Genomic DNA, 23493 nt, shown 5'->3' on the forward strand with positions numbered 1-23493 from the left:
CCCGGGGACACGGGGAGTAGGCAGAATGGGAGGACAACGGGAGGGTTAAACCCTGCTGATCCTCTGATTACTAAGGCCTTTTAAACCCTGCTGATCCTCTGATTACTAAGGCCTTTTAAACCCTGCTGATCCTCTGATTACTAAGGCCTTTTAAACCCTGCTGATCCTCTGATTACTAAGGCCTTTTAAACCCTGCTGATCCTCTGATTACTAAGGCCTTTTAAACCCTGCTGATCCTCTGATTACTAAGGCCTTTTAAACCCTGCTGATCCTCTGATTACTAAGGCCTTTTAAACCCTGCTGATCCTCTGATTACTAAGGCCTTTTAAACCCTGCTGATCCTCTGATTACTAAGGCCTTTTAAACCCTGCTGATCCTCTGATTACTAAGGCCTTTTAAACCCTGCTGATCCTCTGACTACTAAGGCCTTTTAAACCCTGCTGATCCTCTGATTACTAAGGCCTTTTAAACCCTGCTGATCCTCTGATTACTAAGGCCTTTTAAACCCTGCTGATCCTCTGATTACTAAGTCCTTTTAAACCCTGCTGATCCTCTGATTACTAAGGCCTTTTAAACCCTGCTGATCCTCTGATTACTAAGGCCTTTTAAACCCTGCTGATCCTCTGATTACTAAGGCCTTTTAAACCCTGCTGATCCTCTGATTACTAAGGCCTTTTAAACCCTGCTGATCCTCTGATTACTAAGGCCTTTTAAACCCTGCTGATCCTCTGATTACTAAGGCCTTTTAAACCCTGCTGATCCTCTGATTACTAAGGCCTTTTAAACCCTGCTGATCCTCTGATTACTAAGGCCTTTTAAACCCTGCTGATCCTCTGATTACTAAGGCCTTTTAAACCCTGCTGATCCTCTGATTACTAAGGCCTTTTAAACCCTGCTGATCCTCTGATTACTAAGGCCTTTTAAACCCTGCTGATCCTCTGATTACTAAGGCCTTTTAAACCCTGCTGATCCTCTGATTACTAAGGCCTTTTAAACCCTGCTGATCCTCTGATTACTAAGGCCTTTTAAACCCTGCTGATCCTCTGACTACTGAGGCCTTTTAAATGCGGGCCAATGTGAATGTAATAACATAATTACAGACCGGGTGAAACCCCACGTCCTGAGTTTCTCCAATTCTCTCAATGCCAGTAAGGCCTATACCACGTCACGACATCGACTTTTCCATTTCTAAAGTAGTCTAGTACCCGTCTGTAAGGAGGCATTAGCAACAATCTATCATAGCATGCCACGTTTTCTATCCGCTTTTATGATGCCATGTGTATACAGACTACAGTACAGTAGTAAATCAACGGTACAGTCCAGTTACAGGCTACAGTACAGTAGTAAATCAACACTACAGTCCAGTTACAGACTACAGTACAGTAGTAAATCAATGCTACAGTCCAGTTACAGGCTACAGTACAGTAGTAAATCGATGCTACAGTCCAGTTACAGACTACAGTACAGTAGTAAATCAATGCTACAGTCCAGTTACAGACTACAGTACAGTAGTAAATCAACGGTACAGTCCAGTTACAGGCTACAGTACAGTAGTAAATCAACGGTACAGTCCAGTTACAGGCTACAGTACAGTAGTAAATCAACACTACAGTCCAGTTACAGACTACAGTACAGTAGTAAATCAATGCTACAGTCCAGTTACAGACTACAGTACAGTAGTAAATCAATGCTACAGTCCAGTTACAGGCTACAGTACAGTAGTAAATCAATGCTACAGTCCAGTTACAGGCTACAGTACAGTAATAAATCAATGCTACAGTCCAGTTACAGGCTACAGTACAGTAGTAAATCAATGCTACAGTCCAGTTACAGGCTACAGTACAGTAGTAAATCAATGCTACAGTCCAGTTACAGGCTACAGTACAGTAGTAAATCAATGCTACAGTCCAGTTACAGGCTACAGTACAGTAGTAAATCAATGCTACAGTCCAGTTACAGGCTACAGTACAGTAGTAAATCAATGCTACAGTCCAGTTACAGACTACAGTACAGTAATAAATCAATGCTACAGTCCAGTTACAGACTACAGTACAGTAGTAAATCAATGCTACAGTCCAGTTACAGACTACAGTACAGTAGTAAGTCAATGCTACAGTCCAGTTACAGACTACAGTACAGTAGTAAATCAACACTACAGTCCAGTTACAGACTACAGTACAGTAGTAAATCAATGCTACAGTCCAGTTACAGACTACAGTACAGTAGTAAATCAACGCTACAGTCCAGTTACAGACTACAGTACAGTAGTAAATCAATGCTACAGTCCAGTTACAGGCTACAGTACAGTAATAAATCAATGCTACAGTCCAGTTACAGGCTACAGTACAGTAGTAAATCAATGCTACAGTCCAGTTACAGGCTACAGTACAGTAATAAATCAATGCTACAGTCCAGTTACAGACTACAGTACAGTAGTAAATCAATGCTACAGTCCAGTTACAGACTACAGTACAGTAGTAAATCAACACTACAGTCCAGTCACAGACTACAGTACAGTAGTAAATCAATGCTACAGTCCAGTTACAGACTACAGTACAGTAGTAAATCAACGCTACAGTCCAGTTACAGACTACAGTACAGTAGTAAATCAATGCTACAGTCCAGTTACAGGCTACAGTACAGTAATAAATCAATGCTACAGTCCAGTTACAGGCTACAGTACAGTAGTAAATCAATGCTACAGTCCAGTTACAGGCTACAGTACAGTAATAAATCAATGCTACAGTCCAGTTACAGACTACAGTACAGTAGTAAATCAATGCTACAGTCCAGTTACAGGCTACAGTACAGTAATAAATCAATGCTACAGTCCAGTTACAGACTACAGTACAGTAGTAAATCAATGCTACAGTCCAGTTACAGACTACAGTACAGTAATAAATCAATGCTACAGTCCAGTTACAGACTACAGTACAGTAGTAAATCAACACTACAGTCCAGTTACAGACTACAGTACAGTAGTAAATCAATGCTACAGTCCAGTTACAGACTACAGTACAGTAGTAAATCAACGCTACAGTCCAGTTACAGACTACAGTACAGTAGTAAATCAATGCTACAGTCCAGTTACAGGCACAGTACAGTAGTAAATCAATGCTACAGTCCAGCTACAGGCTACAGTACAGTAGTAAATCAACGGTACAGTCCAGTTACAGGCTACAGTACAGTAGTAAATCAACACTACAGTCCAGTTACAGACTACAGTACAGTAGTAAATCAATGCTACAGTCCAGTTACAGACTACAGTACAGTAGTAAATCAATGCTACAGTCCAGTTACAGACTACAGTACAGTAGTAAATCAATGCTACAGTCCAGTTACAGACTACAGTACAGTAGTAAATCAATGCTACAGTCCAGTTACAGACTACAGTACAGTAGTAAATCAATGCTACAGTCCAGTTACAGGCTACAGTACAGTAGTAAATCAATGCTACAGTCCAGTTACAGGCTACAGTACAGTAGTAAATCAACACTACAGTCCAGTTACAGACTACAGTACAGTAGTAAATCAATGCTACAGTCCAGTTACAGACTACAGTACAGTAGTAAATCAACGCTACAGTCCAGTTACAGGCTACAGTACAGTAGTAAATCAATACTACAGTCCAGTTACAGACTACAGTACAGTAATAAATCAACGCTACAGTCCAGTTACAGGCTACAGTACAGTAGTAAATCAACACTACAGTCCAGTTACAGACTACAGTACAGTAGTAAATCAATGCTACAGTCCAGTTACAGGCTACAGTACAGTAGTAAATCAATGCTACAGTCCAGTTACAGGCTACAGTACAGTAATAAATCAATGCTACAGTCCAGTTACAGGCTACAGTACAGTAGTAAATCAATGCTACAGTCCAGTTACAGGCTACAGTACAGTAATAAATCAATGCTACAGTCCAGTTACAGACTACAGTACAGTAGTAAATCAATGCTACAGTCCAGTTACAGACTACAGTACAGTAGTAAATCAATGCTACAGTCCAGTTACAGACTACAGTACAGTAGTAAATCAACGCTACAGTCCAGTTACAGACTACAGTACAGTAGTAAATCAACGCTACAGTCCAGTTACAGACTACAGTACAGTAGTAAATCAACGCTACAGTCCAGTTACAGACTACAGTACAGTAGTAAATCAATGCTACAGTCCAGTTACAGGCTACAGTACAGTAATAAATCAATGCTACAGTCCAGTTACAGGCTACAGTACAGTAGTAAATCAATGCTACAGTCCAGTTACAGGCTACAGTACAGTAATAAATCAATGCTACAGTCCAGTTACAGACTACAGTACAGTAGTAAATCAATGCTACAGTCCAGTTACAGACTACAGTACAGTAGTAAATCAACACTACAGTCCAGTCACAGACTACAGTACAGTAGTAAATCAACGCTACAGTCCAGTTACAGACTACAGTACAGTAGTAAATCAACGCTACAGTCCAGTTACAGACTACAGTACAGTAGTAAATCAATGCTACAGTCCAGTTACAGGCTACAGTACAGTAATAAATCAATGCTACAGTCCAGTTACAGGCTACAGTACAGTAGTAAATCAATGCTACAGTCCAGTTACAGGCTACAGTACAGTAATAAATCAATGCTACAGTCCAGTTACAGACTACAGTACAGTAGTAAATCAATGCTACAGTCCAGTTACAGGCTACAGTACAGTAATAAATCAATGCTACAGTCCAGTTACAGACTACAGTACAGTAGTAAATCAATGCTACAGTCCAGTTACAGACTACAGTACAGTAATAAATCAATGCTACAGTCCAGTTACAGACTACAGTACAGTAGTAAATCAACACTACAGTCCAGTTACAGACTACAGTACAGTAGTAAATCAATGCTACAGTCCAGTTACAGACTACAGTACAGTAGTAAATCAATGCTACAGTCCAGTTACAGACTACAGTACAGTAGTAAATCAATGCTACAGTCCAGTTACAGACTACAGTACAGTAGTAAATCAATGCTACAGTCCAGCTACAGACTACAGTACAGTAGTAAATCAATGCTACAGTCCAGTTACAGACTACAGTACAGTAGTAAATCAATGCTACAGTCCAGTTACAGGCTACAGTACAGTAATAAATCAATGCTACAGTCCAGTTACAGACTACAGTACAGTAGTAAATCAATGCTACAGTCCAGTTACAGACTACAGTACAGTAGTAAATCAATGCTACAATCCAGTTACAGGCTACAGTACAGTAGTAAATCAATGCTACAGTCCAGTTACAGGCTACAGTACAGTAATAAATCAATGCTACAGTCCAGTTACAGGCTACAGTACAGTAGTAAATCAATGCTACAGTCCAGTTACAGACTACAGTACAGTAGTAAATCAATGCTACAGTCCAGTTACAGACTACAGTACAGTAGTAAATCAATGCTACAGTCCAGTTACAGACTACAGTACAGTAGTAAATCAATGCTACAGTCCAGTTACAGGCTACAGTACAGTAGTAAATCAATGCTACAGTCCAGTTACAGGCTACAGTACAGTAATAAATCAATGCTACAGTCCAGTTACAGGCTACAGTACAGTAGTAAATCAATGCTACAGTCCAGTTACAGACTACAGTACAGTAATAAATCAATGCTACAGTCCAGTTACAGACTACAGTACAGTAGTAAATCAATGCTACAGTCCAGTTACAGACTACAGTACAGTAGTAAATCAATGCTACAGTCCAGTTACAGGCTACAGTACAGTAGTAAATCAATGCTACTTTCCAGTTACAGACTACAGTACAGTAATAAATCAATGCTACAGTCCAGTTACAGACTACAGTACAGTAGTAAATCAATGCTACAGTCCAGTTACAGACTACAGTACAGTAATAAATCAATGCTACAGTCCAGTTACAGACTACAGTACAGTAGTAAATCAATGCTACAGTCCAGTTACAGACTACAGTACAGTAGTAAATCAATGCTACAGTCCAGTTACAGGCTACAGTACAGTAGTAAATCAATGCTACAATCCAGTTACAGACTACAGTACAGTAATAAATCAATGCTACAGTCCAGTTACAGGCTACAGTACAGTAGTAAATCAATGCTACAGTCCAGTTACAGGCTACAGTACAGTAGTAAATCAATGCTACAGTCCAGTTACAGACTACAGTACAGTAGTAAATCAATGCTACAGTCCAGTTACAGACTACAGTACAGTAGTAAATCAATGCTACAGTCCAGTTACAGGCTACAGTACAGTAGTAAATCAATGCTACAGTCCAGTTACAGACTACAGTACAGTAGTAAATCAATGCTACAGTCCAGTTACAGGCTACAGTACAGTAGTAAATCAATGCTACAGTCCAGTTACAGGCTACAGTACAGTAATAAATCAATGCTACAGTCCAGTTACAGGCTACAGTACAGTAGTAAATCAATGCTACAGTCCAGTTACAGACTACAGTACAGTAGTAAATCAATGCTACAGTCCAGTTACAGACTACAGTACAGTAGTAAATCAATGCTACAGTCCAGTTACAGGCTACAGTACAGTAGTAAATCAATGCTACAGTCCAGTTACAGGCTACTGTACAGTAGTAAATCAATGCTACAGTCCAGTTACAGACTACAGTACAGTAGTAAATCAATGCTACAGTCCAGTTACAGACTACAGTACAGTAGTAAATCAATGCTACAGTCCAGTTACAGACTACAGTACAGTAGTAAATCAATGCTACAGTCCAGTTACAGACTACTGTACAGTAGTAAATCAATGCTACAGTCCAGTTACAGACTACAGTACAGTAGTAAATCAATGCTACAGTCCAGTTACAGACTACAGTACAGTAATAAATCAATGCTACAGTCCAGTTACAGGCTACAGTACAGTAGTAAATCAATGCTACTTTCCAGTTACAGACTACAGTACAGTAATAAATCAATGCTACAGTCCAGTTACAGACTACAGTACAGTAGTAAATCAATGCTACAGTCCAGTTACAGACTACAGTACAGTAGTAAATCAATGCTACAGTCCAGTTACAGACTACAGTACAGTAGTAAATCAACACTACAGTCCAGTTACAGACTACAGTACAGTAGTAAATCAACACTACAGTCCAGTTACAGACTACAGTACAGTAGTAAATCAATGCTACAGTCCAGTTACAGACTACAGTACAGTAGTAAATCAATGCTACAGTCCAGTTACAGACTACAGTACAGCCAGTATTCAGATAATCCATAATAACACACTCCATGCTGAAGCTAACATCACTGACAAACTCAAGTCAATAGTCATTTTTAACACATTCTAGTATCCTGCTGGAAAGCCGAAGTGAAACGGATTAACCAATAGCCAAACTGTGGTAAAGATGGCTCTCTAAATACATTTTTTGTACAAGTCGTTATCAATAAAAGACCACAGTAAAATCCAGAGCGTTCTATTTGCCTTCTGGGGGGCCATGGAGACCCGCAGCGCCGCTAAAACCATTGACAACTGCGTGCCGTTTTCAAGGGATTATAAAAATAAATAAAAACATTTGCTTCAAATATCATCACCTCTTGAAGAGCATAGTCAGAACTACAAATGTCCGATTATTCCATACAAAACAATGACGCTGTCACGCCCTGGCCTTAGAGAGACGTTTTATTTCCTCTAGTTTGGTTAGGTCAGGGTGTGATATGGGGTGGGCAATCTATGTTGTGGTATTTCTATGTTCCATTCTATGTTTTCTATTTCTTTGTGTTGAGCCGAGTACGGTTCCTAATCAGAGGCAGCTGTCTATCGTTGTCTCTGATTGGGAATCATACTTAGGCAGCCCTTTTCCCTCCTGTGTGGGATCTTGTTTTTGTACAGCTCAGTTAGCCTGCAGAACGTGACGTTTGTTTTTCGTTGTTTGTTATTTTGATTTAGTGTTCTGAGTTACAATAAAGAAATATGAGCACTTACCACGCTGCACCTTGGTCTACTCCTTTTGACGATCGTCACAGACGTACATTTAGCTCTATCATCAGAGTTATAGGCCTACAGCAAGTAGGCTAGGCCTAACTGCATACTTTTCATGATCAGTAGGCTTAACATCAATTGATCATGTAATTTAAAATACATGAGGGTAGCCTAATACCAGATCATGTCAATATAGCTAGATAACAAGCTTTCAGGGAATGAACTAGATGGCTATGTATCCAGATATTGTTTGACTTGCTTTCCATCTATACTAGTGACAGTAGTCCGACTGACAACTTTACCAGGACGATGTCAACCTCTTTCCAAAAGCCTAATCTCTGATGAAGGAAGTGCAATAACACGTGTTTTCTTAGCTAGCTAGCTACATGCTAAATGGATCTGGCTACCCTCACAAATACACGATCAATTGATGTTTACTGGTTTCTGTATAACTCTGATAGAGCTAAATGTGGAACAATAGGAACTGTGGAGTTCTCACTATGTTCTTCAAGAGACGATATTAAAACCAAACAGTTCTAACATTTATTTAACAATCCCTTGAAAACGGCACATAGTTGTCAATGGTTTTAACAGAGCTGGAGGTCTCCTTGCTCCCCAGCAGCCATATGTAACGCTTTTGTGATGTTTTATTGATAACGACCTATATTGGGGAAATGGTATAGAAATATATGGGTAGCTCAATGTCACCCACCTTCCTCTCAGCTATGATTCACTATATTCCGCTACACACAGGGACACATTGATAGTATCACTGAAATCCTCCAGTAAACAGTGACACCATGTCAACTGTAACTTCAACAGGATATGATATGCAATGTAGTGTCTAACTGCAATGCATGTTGGTACAAACCACACACGTTGAGATTCACCTTGACATTTCGGCAAGATGTAGGCTAGCACCAAACCCATGTCCTTAGTCAATACAGCCCCGTACCTTCCACCCTGTGTGTTGGGTTTCAGAACAGACTTAGGTATCATCAATTTCAGTCTTACGTGATCATTTCACATATTAGATTTGACCTTTGATATTGTTGACAGAACCCTTTCCATTTGAGAGAATCCTCTCTTGTGGATGTACCCACGTCTACTGTGTCGGTTAGGTATTCCACCCTCACCAACTTCCACCAAACCAACTTTCAACGAAGGCCAGCAGTATAAGTCTAGATGAAAGCTTTAAATTGTGGGCAGGTCAGAATGTCAGATAGCGCAACATCTAAAGACCTCCATTGACCCCAATCACAGAGTACAGTCTGCCCGTCTCCAAGCCCATTACGTAAAACAAATGTCTTCCGCACCCTTGGGTCAGCTCTCAGTTTGTTCGTTTTATTGTCACATTGATGACATGATGTCCACCTCTCTCCTCTCCATTTCCGCCACATTCCTCCTTAGCCTGAAGCAGTTCCTGTTTACACACTCGGACTCTAGCCTGATCTATCTCTGTCTGGCCACGTAGACAACTGACACCCTCTACCACAGAAAACAAGATAAGAAAGCTACACGCGGGTATATTATTTGAACTGTATATTGCATAACATTCTCCAAAAGGGCTCAGTATAGTAGTGTATTGTGTAATACAGTCCTTGACATAACTAAAAGCCATGCCAGAAGACTTTTGACTCTCTACTAATGTAACGGTATTCATGGGATCAAAGATAACGAGGTCTCAGCTCTGGAGAAGAAGGGGGTTCTATTAAGAGGAATAAGGGGTGTAAAAGAAGCCGAAGGGGGAGTGTAACCTAGTAACCCTTGGGGACATAATCCGTCAAAGCTATTGGCCCGAGATGTACGATGTGTTTACGGTATCTCTACAGGAACACATTTCATGGCTTTACATAGAAACAGCCAACCAACTCCAGATTCGCTTCACACTGTCCTCTCAATGTCACGCTCCACAAAGAGGTTCTGCCCGAACACAAAAAGATAAAACGTCCTCCATCGTAGTTTCTTTAATCCATAAACAGACCACTTTGTGGAAAAAAAGGAGAGTATTTACTCCACAAAACGTGACTTTATAAAACAAGATATTTGCCGACTTACAAAATAGCAACTAACGTAGACACTGGTATTTACTCACTCTAACACAGACACCCATACAGACTCTCCCAGGCACTAAACACACAGTAGCTGCTTGCATACAAGGCAATTTGTTGTGAAAGCTGAGCTTGAGAATGCCTTAGCAGCATGGGGACTTCTTGGCTGGACCACCATGTTCTCAGCTGTCAAGGTTCTTTAAGTTTGACATCAGGACGGAATCCCAAATGGCACCCTATTCCCTAGACGGTGAACAACTTTTGACCTAGGCCCATATTCACAACCATCTCAGAGTGATCTAGGATCAGTTTTGCCTTGTAAATCATAATTATATGAGAGGGGAGGCATTGATTTCCTCCTAAGGTTAAACATGGAAATGATTGGTTTTGTATTGTTGTTGATGTAAGGCAGGGCGCCGCGACCCACAATGCATTCTGCCTCTCCTCACTGGTCATTTTCAAATGGTAAGGCTCGGCCCACGGTGCGACGACACAGCAGGGGGCAGGGAACCTTTGTTCATTCATAGCAGGGGAATATGCTCTTCACGCTGCTCACAGTGGAACATTTTGTTGACGGGGGGGTGAAGTGGGGGCAACAAGAGGGAGAATTCAGAAATAGGTCCAGAGAGGTGTAGGGCCACTGAGTACACACACACACACACACACACACACACGCGCGTACGCACGCACACACGCGCCCACGTACGAGCAAACTACACTCTCTAAAATGTCTCCCAAACCTTTCACCACCTTATGAAAACAACATAGCGAGTCTGTTTGTGGGGTCTTATATTGAAAGGACTAAGAATGATTTGATATTGAAAGTAAGAACATTGAGATGCAATGGTCGTGCCATACCAATGTACCTGCATAACAAGGTCTTTGTAATTACACGGGTACAGGCTCCCTCAGTAAAAGGTTGATTTGTGGGAGAAAGGCCTTGCAACAAAGGAGAGGACTGTATAGTTCACCGATGGCTGAAATCTGCTCCATGAATCAATCCTGTTCTTCTCCTGGAGAATACAAATGCCTGCACGGAAAAGTGCTCTTTCTGAGCAATGCCACACACACACACACACACTGAAAAGACTGTGAACTCTTGGTGGGCCCCCTAGCTGGGGTAAACTCTCGTAGCCAATGAGAAGGGGAAACCTTGAAACAATCAAGTGCATCTTCTGACTAACCTCTCCATACACATTCCTCCAGGAAAGTTTTAGTCATGGGGAGCTCCTGGACCCAACCACCCCACCCCCATCTCTCCATACACATTCCTCCAGGAGGGTTTTAGTCATGGGGAGCTCCTGGACCCAACCACCCCACCCCCATCTCTCCATACACATTCCTCCAGGAGGGTTTTAGTCATGGGGAGCTCCTGGACCCAACCACCCCACCCCCCATCTCTCCATACACATTCCTCCAGGAAAGTTTTAGTCATGGGGAGCTCCTGGACCCAACCACCCCACCCCCATCTCTCCATACACATTCCTCCAAGAGGGTTTTAGTCATGGGGAGCTCCTGGACCCAACCACCCCACCCCCATCTCTCCATACACATTCCTCCAGGAGGGTTTTAGTCATGGGGAGCTCCTGGACCCAACCACCCCACCCCCATCTCTCCATACACATTCCTCCAGGAGGGTTTTAGTCATGGGGAGCTCCTGGACCCAACCACCCCACCCCCATCTCTCCATACACATTCCTCCAGGAGGGTTTTAGTCATGGGGGAGCTCCTGGACCCAACCACCCCACCCCCATCTCTCCATACACATTCCTCCAGGAGGGTTTTAGTCATGGGGAGCTCCTGGACCCAACCACCCCACCCCCATCTCTCCATACACATTCCTCCAGGAGGGTTTTAGTCATGGGGAGCTCCTGGACCCAACCACCCCACCCCCATCTCTCTATACACATTCCTCCAGGAGGGTTTTAGTCATGGGGGAGCTCCTGGACCCAACCACCCCACCCCATCTCTCCATACACATTCCTCCAGGAGGGTTTTAGTCATGGGGAGCTCCTGGACCCAACCACCCCACCCCATCTCTCTATACACATTCCTCCAGGAGAGTTTTAGTCATGGGGGAGCTCCTGGACCCAACCACCCCACCCCCATCTCTCTATACACATTCCTCCAGGAGGGTTTTAGTCATGGGGAGCTCCTGGACCCAACCACCCCACCCCCATCTCTCCATACACATTCCTCCAGGAGGGTTTTAGTCATGGGGAGCTCCTGGACCCAACCACCCCACCCCATCTCTCTATACACATTCCTCCAGGAGGGTTTTAGTCATGGGGAGCTCCTGGACCCAACCACCCCACCCCATCTCTCTATACACACCCAGCTCTATTTCCCCTCGCTCCGCCTACCCCACTTCCTATTTCTTTCAGTTTCTTTCTCTTTCAGTATTAGAAACCCCCCCTCCTCCGTCCTCAATCACTGGCTTGCAGAACAATGTCTTCACGCTCTCCTCCACCCCCATTCTCTTTGGTCCGCTGCCTGGCACCTGAGCCCGTAAGAAAGAGAGAGAGAGAAAACACCCCAGAAGAAGTTTGGTTCACCTAATCACACTTCACTTTGGTGGTGGTGGTGGTGGAGCTATCTCTGCCACGGTTTATGTACTGTAAGTCTCAAAAGAACCAGCTTAAAGGGGGTGGATGTTGGACTACTATGGGTATGTAGGACTGAGCCATTATGACCAAAATAAACACATCACAATATTTCTCATTTTTTGATGGTCTGGTGGTATTTGACGGTATGTTTCTGAATAATAAAAGTGCTAAATGTGTTTTATGAGTAGTGTCTGACCCTTGAATGGCAACAAATGCAAGATGACTTATCTTATCCCTCTGCTGTCTTATATATTGTCCTCCAGGATATTCTCTCTCTCTCTCTCTCTCTCTCTGTCTCTCTCTCTCTCTCTCTGTCTCTCTCTCTCTCTCTCGCTCTCTCTCTCCTCCCTGTTTCAGTGTTATGAATCTGTGAACCCCAGTCAGTCCAGTGTTATGAATCTGTGAACCCCAGTCAGTCCAGTGTTATGAATCTGTGAACCCCAGTCAGTCCAGTGTTATGAATCTGTCAACCCCAGTCAGTCCAGTGTTATGAATCTGTGAACCCCAGTCAGTCCGGCCGGCAGGCAGCCAGCGAGTCCATTTCATCAGACCCGGGTGGTTTGAGTAAAGTAGTGGACTATATAGGCCAGGGAATAGTTTGTCATTTGGTACGCATTCAGTGTTCCCATGGCAACCCATAAACAATCCAGGAGGAATTTAATACTTAACACTTCAGCGCTAAGAATAATTCATCTTCGGTAAGAGGAAGAGCATCTGATAGAGGGAACAGAAAACTTCCTGTCAATATTTAACTGGATTAAACTGGGCTATGTCAGAAGACAAAGGCTGTAAACTGTCAACCAGAATGGCTGACTCAGGAACAGACAGCAGATAGATTAAATGGCACACTAATCGCTATATAGTGGACTACTTTTGACCACAGCCTAATGGGCCCTGGTAAAAAAAGTAGTGCGCTACTACCCTATGGTCCTGGTCAAAAGTAGTGTACTACAAAAGGAATAAGGTGCCATTTGGGACGCAACCTGTGAAGTGTAACCAGAGGTCAGGTCCTTGACTGCCTGACCTATCCCAGCCTGGCATGCATCCAACCTTCCCTTTCTTTGTTCCGTTGCATAATAAAGATAGGTTATCACAGACTGAATAGTGTGGTGGTGTCTGTGCTATTGCTAAGCCCTCTCAGACAGACGTGGAAGAGTAGAGAGTAGTAGAGAGTAGTAGAGAGAAGTAGAGAGAGTAGTGGAGTAGTAGAGAGAGGAGAGGAGTGGAGTAGTAGAGAGAGGAGTGGAGTGGAGTAGTAGAGAGAGGAGAGGAGTGGAGTAGTAGAGAGAGGAGAGGAGTAGTAGAGAGAGGAGAGGAGTGGAGTAGTAAAGAGAGGAGAGGAGTGGAGTAGTAGAGAGAGGAGTGGAGTGGAGTAGTAGAGAGAGGAGAGGAGTGGAGTAGTAGAGAGAGGAGAGGAGTAGTAGAGAGAGGAGAGGAGTGGAGTAGTAGAGAGAGGAGAGGAGTGGAGTAGTAGAGAGAGGAGAGGAGTGGAGTAGTAGAGAGAGGAGAGGAGTAGTAGAGAGAGGAGAGGAGTGGAGTAGTAGAGAGAGGAGAGGAGAGGAGTGGAGTAGTAGAGAGAGGAGAGGAGTAGTAGAGAGAGGAGTGGAGTGGAGTAGTAGAGAGAGGAGTGGAGTGGAGTAGTAGAGAGAGGAGAGGAGTGGAGTAGTAGAGAGAGGAGAGGAGTGGAGTAGTAGAGAGAGGAGAGGAGTAGTAGAGAGAGGAGAGGAGTGGAGTAGTAGAGAGAGGAGAGGAGTGGAGTAGTAGAGAGAGGAGAGGAGGAGTAGAGAGAGGAGTGGAGTATTAGAGAGAGGAGTGGAGTGGAGTAGTAGAGAGAGGAGTGGAGTGGAGTAGTAGAGAGAGGAGAGGAGTGGAGTAGTAGAGAGAGGAGAGGAGGAGTAGAGAGAGGAGTGGAGTAGTAGAGAGAGAAGAGGAGTGGAGTAGTAGAGAGAGGAGAGGAGTAGTAGAGAGAGGAGAGGAGTAGTATAGAGAGGAGAGGAGTGGAGTAGTAGAGAGAGGAGAGGAGTAGTAGAGAGAGGAGTGGAGTAGTAGAGAGAGGAGTGGAGTAGTAGAGAGTAGTAGAGAGAGGAGTGGAGTAGTAGAGAGAGGAGAGGAGTAGTAGAGAGAGGAGTGGAGTAGTAGAGAGAGGAGAGGAGTAGTAGAGAGAGGAGAGGAGTGGAGTAGTAGAGAGAGGAGTGGAGTAGTAGAGAGTAGTAGAGAGGAGTGGAGTAGTAGAGAGGAGTTGAGTAGTAGAGAGTAGTAGAGAGAGGAGTGGAGTAGTAGAGAGTAGTAGAGAGAAAAGTGGAGTAGTAGAGAGTAGTAGAGAGGAGTTGAGTAGTAGAGACTAGTAGAGAGAGGAGTGGAGTAGTAGAGAGTAGTAGAGAGAGAAGTGGAGTAGTAGAGAGGAGTTGAGTAGTAGAGAGTAGTAGAGAGGAGTGCAGTAGTAGAGAGGAGTTGAGTAGTAGAGAGTCCAACAAGGTCAGGTCTGCTGTGTCAGAGGCAACGGGAAGGCAGTATACCAATCCAACCCCTACAGGGCCTGATAACATACCCTGTAGCCCTAAAGAGCCCTGTATTACTCTAGGATGGAGGAACAGACCTACAGTATAAGGCTGAATACATAGGCATGACGAAACACACACAGCTCACATGACGCCACAATCACTAGGCCCTTAGGGAAAGCCTGCATGCGCCATGCACTCAGAAGTGTGAAGTGGACTTCAGGCAAATGAGGGGTCTAGATGTGGGTTCTTTTCCCAACGATTAAGGCCAAGCCGAGCATTACAGCATTGTGCTAACTTAACACTGAAGTCATTGGCCCTTAATACTACCAAAACACCAGAAAACTACATCACAGCTTTGCATGACAGAGCTGTGAGTTCTGGCATTCCTAATATGGTAGGATAACACAGAGTTCAGATCCAAGCACATGACTCCAATAAAGAACAACAGAGGTGGTTATTTCAGTAAGTACAGTGTTTTTGGAGGATTCCAAACAGCACCATCAGTCGGTTCCAGAACTAATGGTCAGCTCTCTTGCCAAGTGCCCTACATTTCCTTGATAGTGTGAAGTAGACAAAAGCATTCCAGTCGAGAAGAGTACTGAACCTCTAACCATAGTAGGAAGTGAGCTCTTTCCATAAGCTCCAATCAGTGCCTTACAGAGTTTGTTAATGGTGACTGGAAGGGCTGAAACTATAACAGAGGCCAGGTTTCCTTGACTTAAGAGTTGAGAGACAGACAGATACATGCCCCCAAGGCAAGATTTTATGCTGATGCTGAGGCACAGCCAGGCCCTGATTGAGCAATCTCAGTTACTTTACAGATCTCATGAACAGTGAAGTCTATTCAATTATGCAATCTAAGCAGCTTTTTTAAAAACCCTGAATATGCTATGTCATGGAGACAATTATGTATAACGAGGTTTACTTGTTACAACAGGCCAGTCTGTGCTAGGACTCACACCCACAGAGTAGAATGGGTTAAATCAACTTCACTGAATGTCTCGTTTGTTCGTCAGAACTTGAGTGTAAACAAAATATATTGCCCAAACAAAGCTACAGCCACGGTCGATCGGACAGCAAGGGGATACAGGGAGAGAACCCAGAATGACTGTGCCGACATATCCTCCTACTAAGTAACCTGATTCGATACACTCATGTATTATTTATTACCCGTGAAGGTTTAGCGTTCACTGTCAACGATTACTCCAAAATAAATCGACCCATGGGCAGAGGAGAGAGAGTTCTTGGGAAGAGGAGAGAGAGTTCTTGGGAAGAGTAGAGAGAGTTCTTGGGAAGAGGAGAGAGAGTTCTTGGGAAGAGGAGAGAGAGTTCTTGGGAAGAGGAGAGAGAGTTCTTGGGAAGAGGAGAGAGTTCTTGGGAAGAGGAGAGAGTTCTTGGGCAGAGGAGAGAGAGTTCTTGGGAAGAGAAGAGAGAGTTCTTGGGCAGAGGAGAGAGAGTTCTTGGGCAGAGGAGAGAGTTCTTGGGAAGAGGAGAGAGAGTTCTTGGGAAGAGGAGAGAGAGTTCTTGGGAAGAGGAGAGAGAGTTCTTGGGAAGGGGAGAGAGAGTTCTTAGGAAGAGGAGAGAGTTCTTGGGAAGAGGAGAGAGAGTTCTTGGGAAGAGGAGAGAGAGTTCTTGGGCAGAGGAGAGAGTTCTTGGGCAGAGGAGAGAGAGTTCTTGGGCAGAGGAGAGAGAGTTCTTGGGAAGAGGAGAGAGAGTTCTTGGGAAGAGGAGAGAGTTCTTGGGCAGAGGAGAGAGAATTCTTGGGCAGAGGGGAGAGAGTTCTTGGGCAGAGGAGAGAGTTCTTGGGAAGAGGAGAGAGAGTTCTTGGGAAGAGGAGAGAGTTCTTGGGAAGAGGAGAGAGTTCTTGGGAAGAGGAGAGAGTTCTTGGGAAGAGGAGAGAGAGTTCTTGGGAAGAGGAGAGAGAGTTCTTGGGAAGAGGAGAGAGAGTTCTTGGGCAGAGGAGAGAGATTCTTGGGCAGAGGAGAGAGAGTTCTTGGGCAGAGGAGAGAGTTCTTGGGCAGAGGAGAGAGAGTTCTTGGGCAGAGGAGAGAGAGTTCTTGGGAAGAGGAGAGAGAGTTCTTGGGAAGAGGAGAGAGAGTTCTTGGGCAGAGGAGAGAGAGTTCTTGGGCAGAGGGGAGAGAGTTCTTGGGCAGAGGAGAGAGTTCTTGGGAAGAGGAGAGAGAGTTCTTGGGAAGAGGAGAGAGAGTTCTTGGGATGAGGAGAGAGAGTTCTTGGGAAGAGGAGAGAGTTCTTGGGAAGAGGAGAGAGAGTTCTTGGGAAGAGGAGAGAGAGTTCTTGGGAAGAGGAGAGAGAGTTCTTGGGAAGAGGAGAGAGTTCTTGGGAAGAGGAGAGCATTCTTATGTCGGCTAGTATTCAGCGTCGCATGCGATTCGAGCATCACTTCAGCACTTTAAATACCACTTCGCCAATCTAGGAAGAGCGCATAGCATAGACTACGCACAGAGAAAGTAACCGGACGTTTTTTTTTGTTGAACCAATTTAATTCATATCGTAATGTCCCTGTTTATGACTGCAGACCAAAGAACGAACTGACAGACCACGGAACACCCTCTTCCCGCGTTGACATCCCAAGGCTGCGGTGGGCTAAATGTCTCCCTGGGTAACATTGTTACACAAATGCTGTTAGCCTACAACACTGTTGTTACAACATTGTTACAATCTAAATTGAAACTAACTCAGGTTCCTTCTTGTTTTTATTTCTGGTGAAAATAGTTATACCTTTTCCCCAATACATAGCCCTAGGCTACATAAAGTCTAGTCTGAAGGAGAGAAAATATTGGTGTTTTGCCAGTTTATAATCACAAAATAATTTAATAAATCCATTACAACAACCTTGTCTGTGAATTCCTGAAGATCTCATTTCAATGACTTTGTGGACAGTCACTTACTTTGTACTTCATTTTGAGCGCCTCGTCTTCTCTCTGACTCCGGGAAAGTGTAAAATATCCGCTTGTCGCGTCAAAGAGAACACATGTGAATGTTGTAACGAAACGTTTTATTTTGCGATCAAACAGCCATCAAGATTTGGTCAATGCTAAAGACAATAAAAAATCGAATGTTTCCTTCAATAATTTTCAACCCAGTCGTGCGTATCACTCAGGTTCTGCAATATACTTGTCTGGTTGCCGCTGAACGAGAATGATTTTACTACAGGAGTGTGCGCCTCAGCTCGTTTCCAATGTCTCTTCACTCATTGGTCACATCGGACCCGGGTACCTCCCCTGTCGCTCAGAGTACAACTGACGTCATGTAATGAACGGCCTGCTACGATTTTTAATGTCGGCGTCTATTGACGACGTTAGAGGCGAGGACCACTGGAGTAAAAAGCGTTTATAAAATGTAGTGAATTATGACTCAAAGTCTTATGGGACTTCGCTTGGTGCAATGTACATGCACCTATACAGGTATTTTAGCCATCACTAACAGACAGGGTTGAGTTACTTTCTAAATGTAATCCGTTACCTGGCCATAATTTTAATAAGTAACGTAACTTTTGGATTACCCCAAACACTGTAACGTAATTTGATTACATTCTGTTACTTTTAGATTAATTTCCCCTTAAGAGGCATTAGAAGAAGACAAAACAATTATTTACCAATTGAACGACATCTATAGCAGGATAAATCAATGTTAAAGTTTACATAGCTGGCCATATATGAATGTTTAATTTTACTTTATGGGTTGGTTATGTAGGCTTCTTCTAACCCATCACTTTCTACTACATATAATAATACGATTAAATTATATCTTTACATTAAAAATCTAAGTCTTTCAGAATTCCAGTCATTCCAATAAATGTTATACCCCTTGATCTTCAAGAATAGGACTTGGAAATATGGAAGGATAGATTAGCCAAATTATTTTACCTGAGCATGACCCCAAAACTAAGGACTTATTAGCCAGCCCTACTCTGTTGTTTATGATTTTGTTGTCATGGAGGACTGATTGGGCTCATTGATTCGAGTTGAAAAATAAATGCTGCGCTCGTGGAATGGCATGCTTTGAGAGCTACTGAAAAGTGCTGTTTACATGTGAAAAATGAATGCCATATTCTACATTTGCTATAGGCCTATTGTTTACCTTTTAGTTGGTGACACTTTGATATCTTGATAATATGCAGCTGTTTAAAGGGCAAATCCACAGATGAAACAATAACAAAACTGTCACCCCACGTCTGTTTTGGTAAAAAGCTGAGGGATGGGGAAATGTAACCACTCTCAGATTAATAGACAAAGCTATGGATGCAAGGACTGAACATCCATGATATAAAATGATTGTTTTAACCATGTTATGAGGCTATACAGTGTTTGTTTACAATGACAATGGACACACCTACGCATTGCAGGGTTTTTCTTTATTTTGACTATTTTCTACATTGTAGAATAATAGTGAAGACATCAAAACTATGAAATAACACATATGGAATCATGTAGTAACCAAACACGTGTTAAACAAATCAAAATATATTTTATATTTGAGATTCTTCAAAGTAGCCACCCTTTGCCTTGATGACAGCTTTGCACACTCTTGCCATTCTCTCAACCAGCTTCATGAGGTAGTCACCTGGAATGCATTTCAATTAACAGGTGTGCCTTGTTAAAAGTTAATTTGTGGAATTTATTTTCATCATAATGTGTTTGAGACAATCAGTTGTGTTGTGACAAGGTATGGTTGGTATACAGAAGATAGCCCTATTTGGTAAAATACCAAGTCCATATTATGGCAAGAACAGCTCAAATAAGCAAAGAGAAACTAGAGTCCATCTTTACTTTAAGACATGGTCAGTCAACACGGACAATTTCAAGAACCTTGAAAGTTGCTTCAAGTGCAGTCTCAAAAACCATCAGGCGCTATGATGAAGCTGGCTCTCATGAGGAAAGCCCAGAGTTACTTCTGCTGTTGAGGATAAATTCATTAGAGTTACCAGCCTCAGATTGCAGCCCAAATAATTGCTTCACAGAGTTCAAGTAACAGACACATCTTAACATCAACTGTTCAGAGGAGACTGCGTGAATCAGGCCTTCATGGTCGAACTGCTGCAAAGAAACCTCTACTAAAGGGCACCAATAAGAAGAAGAGACTTGCTTGGGCCAAGAAACACAAGCAATGGACATTTGAACGGTAGAAATCTATCCTTTGGTCTGGTTAGTCCAAATTTTTGATTTTTGGTTCCAAACGCAGTGTCTTTGTGAAACGCAGAATAGGTGAACAGATGATATCCACATGTGTGGTTTCCACCGTGAAGCATGGAGGAGGAGGTGTGATGGTGCTTTGCTGGTGACACTGTCGGTAATTTATTTAGAATTCAAGGCACACTTTACCAGCATATCTACCATAGCATTCTGCATCGATACGCAATCCCATCTGGTTTGTGCCTAGTGGGACTATCATTTGTTTTTCAACAGGACAATGACCCAACACACACCCCCAGGCTGTGTAAGGGCTATTTGACCAAGGAAAGGGATGGAGTGCTGCATCAGATGACCTGGCCTCCACAATCACCCACCCTCAACCCAATTAAGATGGTTTGGGATGAGTTGGACTGCAGAGTGAAGGAAAAGTAGCCAACAAGTGCTCAGCATATGTGGGAACTTCTTCAAGACTGTTGGAAAAGCATTCCTCATGAAGCTGGTTGAGATAATGCTAAGAATGTGCAAAGCTGTCATCAAGGCAAAGGGTGGCTACTTTGAAGAATCTCAATTAAAAATATATTTTGATTTGTTTAATAACATGTGTTTGGTTACTACATGATTCCATATGTGTTATTTCATAGTTTTGATGTCTTCACTATTATTCTACAATGTAGAAAATAGTCAAAATAAAGAAAAACCCTGCAATGAGTAGGTGTATCCAAACTTTTCACTGGTACTGTACATGGTGCATAAATAAGCGTAGGTTGACGTAGCACAGGGTCTGTTGATATACCCGACCGCCAAACAAATAGAAAACCGTCAGGAAAGCAACACTGCATTTTTTTTGGTCTGCGCCACCAACCCATAACATAGAGTATAGCTCAACCAAGTCATGGTCACCAGACAATGAGAATAGTTGCCGTTCTAAATCTTCATCCATATGTTCCTTCTACATATTCGGTGAGAGGTGTTGGTGAGAAAGTTGGTGCATTAACAGGGACAGGTCAGGAGGAATTACTTTTTGTTTGACCTCATTGAACAAGCTCATCAACACTGCACCACTAAATCATAGCTTAGGGGCCTGTAAGGCCAACTCGTTGGCATTGAAACCAAAGTAAGTTTAATTATGTGTAGACATGGTAGTGATCTTGTGCGAGCAGGACATGTGTGGATAAAGAGTGGGTGAAGTTGATGCAAGTCATTGGTTCCATCATGTACAGTTCATCATAGAGCTAGCCAAGCCCACATGGAACATTCCATTTGTGTTATATCTTGTCAACAGTTATATCCTCTAAACCATGGAAGTTTTACTGTTGGCTCACTGTCAGATACACTTTCATAAACTGACTAGGGAGGGCACAGGAAATCACAAACACACACACACACACACACACACACACACACACACACACACACACACACACACACACACACACACACACACTTGTGTATCTGAGAAAGAGCAAGTGTACCAGGCAGCAGTATTTACCAGTTGAGGTTCATAAGACAGATGGAAGAAAAAGGAAGTGCGATTGTACTGTATGTATCATGCTTTTTTGAAGCTCAAGCTTCGACAGAGTTTCCGTTTCTATGATAAACGACTGTTAATCAACAGTTTTTGGAAACATATGTTTCTGAACTATTTCCTGTGAATTATTTCAACATTTTTGAGCGTCACAAATTCTCACAAAAATGTGTCAGGCCTAGTTATTTATCAGTAGCTGTACTTTACTTTACTATTTATATGTGCTTTTTACTGCCATACATTTTTCCTGACTCCAAAAAGTACTCGTTACATTTCGAATGCTCAGGCAGGACAGCAATATGGTCCAATTCACGCACCTATCAATATAATGCGTTGTCATCCCTACTGCCTCTGATCTAGCGGACTCACTAAACACAAATACTGCGTTTGTAAATGGTGTGTTGGACAGTGTGCAGCTGGCTGTCCGTAAATGTAAAAAAACAAGAAAATCGTGCCGTCTGATTTGCTTAATATCAGGAATATGATGTATAGCTTTTACTTTTTACTTTTACTCAAGTATGAATGTTTAGTACTTTTTCCAGTATTTAAAACCAAATACTTTTCGACTTTTACTCAAGTAGTATTTTACTGGGTGACTTTAACTTTTACTTGAGTCATTTTCTATTAAGGTATCTTTACTTTTACTCAACTATGACAACTGAGTACATTTTCCACCAGCGTCTCCTTTTTGTCTTGACATTGAGTGGGACTTCAATATTCATGATAACTTATCTTTTCCGCCTGATAGACACACCACGGACCTTGATCACACTGTTTTTCCTGCCCAGTAAAATCAAGAACCCAACAGCATCTTATGAGAAAGGACTTATTAACCCCCCCCTCACCCTCTAAACAAATGTCCTACCTAACCACTCTCTTTTATCAACCGTGTCTAGCTGTTGCTAAGCGAATCATCACACAATCCCTTTATTCTTCAATAATACACATAGCCACTCACTTTTATCAAGACATAATCGCTCCAGGGTGGCAGGTCGCCTAGTGGTTAGAGCGTTGGGCCAGTAACTGAAACGTTGCCAGATCAAATCCCTGAGCTGACAAGGTAAAAATCTGTCCTTCTGCCCCTGAACAAGGCAGTTAACCCACTGTTCCTAGACCGTCATTGTAAATAAGAATTTGTTCTTAACTGACTTGCCTCGTTAAATAAAAATATTATTCTTCAGAAGCACACATAAGATGATCAGTTATTGTGTGGTAACATTATCATCTTTATTTTGTGATAACAGTATAATATGTATTGTGCTAACCAAGAAAACACTGTCTAAATAACTTAAAATAAAAGGGACTTACCCAGTCTCTATGTGTGTGCAGTGTTGTAGTTTAACAGCACAGATGAGACTTAAGGTCTTGTCTTAGAGAGTATAGTCGTGAAGAGAATAGAGGTGAGAAGAAACGCCCTAGTTAGCATCTCTGAGCAGACACAGCCTTGCAAGAAAGCCTTCCGTGTGTGTGTGTGTGTGTGTGTGTGTGTGTGTGTGTGTGTGTGTGTGTGTGTGTGTGTGTGTGTGTGTGTGTGTGTGTGTGTGTGTGTGTGTGTGTGTGTGTGTGTGTGTGTGTGTGTGTGTGTGTGTGTGTGTGTGTGTGTGGGTGTGGGTGTGTGTGGGTGGTTAAGAACATTGGGCCAGTAACCGAAAGGTTTCTGGTTCAAAACCCCAAGGCGCCTAGGTCAGAAATCTGTCAATGTGCCTTTGAGCA

At 42.8% G+C, this 23493-nt stretch overlaps 1 protein-coding gene across 3 annotated transcripts in view; it reads right to left on the reverse strand.

The window, feature by feature from the left end:
* LOC106589023 (enhancer of filamentation 1) overlaps nucleotides 1–23173 on the reverse strand; it is a 78262-nt gene extending 55089 nt beyond the window's left edge. Inside the window, exon 1 of one of the 3 annotated variants that reach the window (XM_045709269.1) lies at nucleotides 17956–18286. Coding sequence is in view for 1 of the 3 variants with exons in the window: in XM_014178662.2 (XP_014034137.2) it covers nucleotides 18012–18023 (12 nt within the window). In the remaining 2 variants the exon portion in view is untranslated. Of the gene's footprint in view, nucleotides 1–17955; nucleotides 18287–23088 lie in introns of those variants that run through there. The other 2 variants (XM_045709270.1, XM_014178662.2) reach the window with 2 other exon arrangements.
* Between the last annotated feature and the right edge of the window lie 320 nt (nucleotides 23174–23493).

The sequence above is a fragment of the Salmo salar genome, chromosome ssa27 (genome assembly GCF_905237065.1).
Source record: "Salmo salar chromosome ssa27, Ssal_v3.1, whole genome shotgun sequence".
In the NCBI taxonomy this organism is placed as follows: Eukaryota; Metazoa; Chordata; class Actinopteri; order Salmoniformes; family Salmonidae; genus Salmo; species Salmo salar.